Source organism: Brassica napus, chromosome C1, assembly GCF_020379485.1.
Source record: "Brassica napus cultivar Da-Ae chromosome C1, Da-Ae, whole genome shotgun sequence".
NCBI classification, from domain to species: domain Eukaryota; kingdom Viridiplantae; phylum Streptophyta; class Magnoliopsida; order Brassicales; family Brassicaceae; genus Brassica; species Brassica napus.
The window spans coordinates 33,030,353-33,035,807 of NC_063444.1; the positions used below are offsets into that span (position 1 = coordinate 33,030,353).

The 5,455-nt window shown below is 37.2% G+C and overlaps 2 protein-coding genes across 2 annotated transcripts; both read right to left on the bottom strand.

Moving 5' to 3' along the window:
* Positions 1 to 436: 436 nt before the first annotated feature.
* On the bottom strand, positions 437 to 3,317 carry LOC111206854. Its single transcript, XM_048745796.1, has 2 exons — positions 3,140 to 3,317; positions 437 to 2,517 (listed from the first exon to the last, which is right to left on the bottom strand). Exon 2 carries the CDS (start codon positions 2,511 to 2,513, stop codon positions 1,224 to 1,226), a length of 1,290 nt encoding a protein of 429 aa, XP_048601753.1. The 5' UTR covers positions 2,514 to 2,517; positions 3,140 to 3,317; the 3' UTR covers positions 437 to 1,223.
* Positions 3,318 to 3,452: 135 nt separating this feature from the next.
* Positions 3,453 to 5,455, bottom strand: LOC106452032 (fe(2+) transport protein 3, chloroplastic). The gene is made up of 4 exons (XM_013894045.3): positions 5,189 to 5,455; positions 5,053 to 5,110; positions 4,085 to 4,803; positions 3,453 to 4,005 (listed from the first exon to the last, which is right to left on the bottom strand). The coding sequence occupies exons 1-4, from the start codon at positions 5,201 to 5,203 to the stop codon at positions 3,550 to 3,552; spliced, it is 1,248 nt and encodes a 415-aa protein (XP_013749499.1). The 5' UTR covers positions 5,204 to 5,455; the 3' UTR covers positions 3,453 to 3,549.

The following is a 5,455-nucleotide window of genomic DNA, read 5'->3' on the forward strand; positions in this document are numbered from 1 at the left end:
AGAAGAGAAAAAAGAGGAAGAGGCTGTGAAAGTTGTTGAAGAACAGGCTGGGGAAGTTGTCGAGGAACAGGCTGGGGAAATTGTTGAGGAATATACTGAGGAAGAAAAGCAAAGGTTGATCATGGTTGTTTACAAGGAAGCACCGAGTCCTTGGATCATGCATAGGTGCAAGGAGAATGCCGCTGTTGCTGTACCTAAGAAGAGTGGCAGGCCAAAGAGGAAATCACAGTGGGTGCAGACTCCTTTCACGGAGGGGAAGAAGCGTAAAACAAAGCCTTAGGCTTATGTATTTATTAGGAATCTATGTTTAAAACTTGGTAGTAGAATGTTAAGTATTTTGGATGTTTAAAACTTGGTAGTAGAATGCTTTTGAATGTTTAAATCTTGGTGTGTTGCAACAGGTTTGGAAAACTAAGTTTACATGTGTTACCATGCCCAAAAATGAGTAAGATGGATAACTAGATTTACTGGGTTTATTACGCCAAAAAACACTATAAAAGATATACAAAAAATTAGTAAACACTAAAATATATATATATATATATTATTAAAAAACGAATTGAAAAATGCATTTCACATTTAAAACGTGCAGCCGTCATAAATATTTTAATATTATTTTTAACACTTAGTAATACCTATGGTAATCTTCAAGGTAATAGTAATACCACCATACACATAGTAATACTTTGGCATTTTTTACGTTTTTGTAGTAAATCCATCTCAAAAAAGAATGTTTGGTAGTAGAACCAATGATTTTACCCTATTATTATCGTCAAAGAAGACATTTACATAAGCAATTTACGAGAAATATGTATTTTGTAAAATTCTACTTACTATATTGTTAACCATTCACATACTAACAATGAAAGTTAAGGAAGTTTTTTGGGAAACCGTTAAGATTTTCTTAAACTATTGAAAATAATTAACAAAAATAGTCTAATCTATATATTTATTATATACGTAGCCTACGAATTGAAAATAATCATATAAAGATAGTCTAAATTACACATAACGTAGTGATACACATTGGTTTCGATTGCACATAATAATACCAGTAAAACCCAGTAATCCAAATTGCAAATAATAATACCAGTAAAACCCAATAATCCAAATTGCAAATAATAATACCAGTAAAACCCAGTAATCCAAATTGCACATAATAATACCAGTAAAACCCAGTAATCCAAATTTCACATAATAAGCCCAGTAATCTCCAGTAAAACCTAGGTAGTACCTGAACCACTCCCACATTCAAAATACGATGCCATACCTTCTCCTCTGCCTCTTCCTCTGGCTCCTCTAGCTCCTCCTCTGCCTCTTTTTCCTCTTCCACGGGATTCTCCTACTGATGGAAATCTTGTTTGTTGTGGTTTTCCTTTCTTCTTGTCAAAATCTGGAGGAAGTATTTTCTTTGCTTTAACATCTTCTGGTATAACCCAATCAGACATATGAGGAACAGGATATATGGTCCTGTGATAAGCCGTCTGAATATGGACTTTTGCTTCCTCCTTGGTTCCAAATTCTTGACCTAAAACCAAACCTGTACCATCATCCCGTGGCTGATAGACAACTACTGGTCTTACTTCTGTATCTTCAAACACATGCTCATCTCTTTCCGTGATATTCTCACCCATCTCAATCTCTCCGTGAAAAGTGAGCACACCACCAGTACCTTCATTACCAGTTGCATCATTCTCAGTACCATCTTCATCACCAACCTCTCTATCAGGCAGTGTTCTTGTAACGACAGAACATGTATGCTGCTTGATGAAACTTCTAACCGTCCAAATATTTGACGTCTTTAACATTGCAACTCGCACAAACCAATTGCACCCATCTTTGGCTCCTCGACATTTAACCACAAATCTCTTAGTATCCGACTTAATTATATCAAATTCAAAAGATTTCTGATACGACGCTGCTTGAATAAGAACTTTTGCTGCCTCCTTGGTTATAAATTCTTGACCTATAACCAAATCCATACCATCATCCCGTCTCTGATTGACACCATCATGCATCTCAATGTCTTCGTGAAAAGTGAGCACACCACCATTATCATCTTCATCACCAGCCTCTATAGCCTCTCTATCAGATAGACCGACATAGACATCAGTTTCATCATTCTCAGTACCATCCTCATCCTCTTCTAAAAGTTGCACTTCTTCATTGATGAACTCCACATGTAGAACACTTCTACACTTCTCATGATTTACTTGCAGTAGATAACCAAAAACGTCTTCATCATTCCAAATGTATGATGGCTTGTACGAATACAATACCATTGGAAAGTAACTAATCTTCACTTGCACCTTAGATTCATCTACCCTTATCTTTCTGCAAATACGCTCAACCAAAGCATAGTAAGTGATATCCTCCATTGATTTCCTCAACACAATCGTGTGGATTTCATCTTCTCCTTCACCACCTCCCGAGATCCATTTTATTTCAGCCTCATCTTTCATATAATATCCTCCATAATCAAAACAAATGATTGTGCAATTCAGATTTTGCATCTTCCTGAAATAAAATAGAATATCATTAGAATTCTCATTATTAAGATGTTTAGAATTAATTATCACACCGTACAATCTTCTCTTACTAATACTACTTTAATTCAGTACTATACATAGTAATACTAGAAATCACAGTAAGAAATATCAATATAGTAATCCTAGTATTTCCAATAAACTTTTTTTCTTTAGTAAAACTAGTTATACCAGTAATAACCAGAACTTATCCTTGTACTAACTAATTCGCTTTTAGGACCCTATTGTTAGTATTTTACATCGACCATGATGTATAATTCATCTTAAATGAAATTACACACAGAAAATCATCGAAACACACATAAAAATACCCAAAATCTATAAACACAATTTTCAAAATCTTTTTAAATCTCTCATAATTTTCATTGGATCTTCTTTTTTTTACACTAGCCGAGATATACACTTGTTTTAATAACATTTCAGCAAAAAATACATCCAAAACGGACGTTAAAAGTACCCGATAGCCCTAAACACAGTTTTTGAAATCGTTTTTAATCTCTCAAATTTTCATCAAATCTTACTTTCTTAACGTTACCCATCATATACACGATTTTTAAATGTAATATCACAAAAAAAAATCATCGAAAACGAACCTGAATTGCCTATTTTTTGAGCTTCAAAAAATGCTAATGGAGGATGAGAGGAAGAAGCTTGTACGATGAAGAAGGAGACATGTGGGTCAGGAGAAATCTGATTGGTTAAGGTTGTTTTGTGGACCATGTAGGTTGTTGAATTATGGTTGGTTTATTTAATTGGAGAATAAATGAAAGGCTAGTTTGGGGAGTGCAAGGATAAAAGGGTACGAAGAATAGAGTGGGGGCAGTAAGAATTCATTTATGGGGGTATGGGATATATGGAGTTAATCTCCATTTCCTACACTCAACTGCTATTGCCAAGCATTCGGAGTTCGAAGAATCAAGAAAATACATTCAAGATTGATTATTCTAGAACTATACATATTATCTGCGGCAAGCAGCTATAACAGAAGAAATAATCTCACAATCTAAGCCCAAATAGCAAGAGAAGACATGAGTCCAGCTCCTAGGAACAACATCATATAAGAAACAATTTGAAGCCTAAAGTTACAACTCATCCTCTTACTCAAGAAATCAGCAGCTATGAGATCCACTAAAGCCATGTACACAAGTATCCCTGCCGACAGAGAATCCAAGATACCTTCCGTGACCAACGCTCCAACGCTGTGAGAGTTAAAAGACGACGCCACTGCAGTTCCAATACCGATCCCTATCGGTGTTGTGAGGGCGAAAAAGCAAGCCATTATGGTGGCTGACTTGTTCCTGAACTGCGCTTGGGAGATGCATCCACCGAGAGCAAACCCTTCAAAGAATTGGTGGAACGATAGTGCTGCGATTAGAGGCCGGATTGTGCATGGAGATTGAGATACTCCAAGTGATATGCCGATGATAATGGAGTGTGACACGATTCCAAGCTCCAAAACCTAACAATGTTGGTAAAATGAGACTAATCTTGAGCTTACATCTGAGACTATACAAGAATCAAGAAACAGAGATTTGTACCTGAGAAACAATTACATGCCTTGCTCCACTTCCGAGCTCCAAACCTCCGTGAGCGTGTCCATGTCCATGAGCATGACCAATGTCAATTTTCTGGTGTCCATCACAAGAACCATGACTATGTGTATGGTGAGCAGCATGAGCATGAATGCCAACAATGTGAATCCCGCCATTGTCTTCTTCTCCAAACACTTTATCATCATCGTCCCCTCCTTCCGCAACCACGGGAACAACGATACCAGGAGACTGTTCAATACCAAGCTGTTCATCAGACGGATCAGCACCTTCCCTCTCTTGCTTCCTCTCATAGTACTGAGTCCCCATGAAATCAACAAGCAGAGTGATCAAAGCAGCAACCATCGCAAAGAACCCCGGGAAAGGAAACTTAGACCAAGGAAACTCCGGTAAGCACGGGTTGTTCAAAGCCTCAGTGCCACCAGCCAACATGTGAACAAACCCAGTGGCGAGGATCACACCGGCTGCAAAGGCTTTAGCAGTTACAAATAGACTACTGTCTGTTCGAAGGAACCGGCGGTTTCTCCCAATGAGTGGTATAGCTACACCAGCAGCACCAGCTAAGAGAATGGATGCAATGGCTACTAATTTAAGCAGAAACGCAGCGGAATCGTCACGACAAAGATCTGACTCGCTGGCATTGCAAAGAATGGTGGATGAAGAAGCAACCATTGTCTCAGGAACTACCTGCAAGATGGACTCTGTTTCTGTAAACAGAGGACCCATTGCAACAAGATTAAACATATCAGAACAAAAGTTTTGAATCTTTTAATCCCTAAACTGAGGATATACATTGTAACATCTGTACTTAACTTTCTGTTAAATAAAACTTCAAAACACATGCAAAGATTTTGAATAGAAAAGGAAAATAGTATCAATCTTTTGCAATTTTTTTTAGCAAAGTATGAATGTTTATTTCAAAGGAGCTCGTTGACGTTATGTTCAATGAAGTATACCTGAGAGAGAATCTCTTTCTGATCTGAAAAAGTATAGAGGAAACAAACTCCAAAGAACCTAAACCAACAAACACAGAATCAGTTTCAGGAAGTTATAAATAAAATAATTGAAAATAGTAATCTGAGATTGACGAACATCGATGAAGAACATTGAGTGACTAAGAAGATCTCGTCGGGATCATGAAAAAAGTTAGCGTAAAAAGAAGTATCCTCGTAAACTCCAAAGACTTGAATGAATGAGAGTTATTAAATACGAGAATACAGATAGGATGAATAGAGAAGAAAACAAGTTGGAGGAAGAAACAAGTTAGTGTCGACATCGTGATGGAGTTCGCAGTTGGGCAACAGGTTTAGACTTTAGAGAAGAGAAGACATTTGCTTATAAGTTCTCCAGAATATTGTA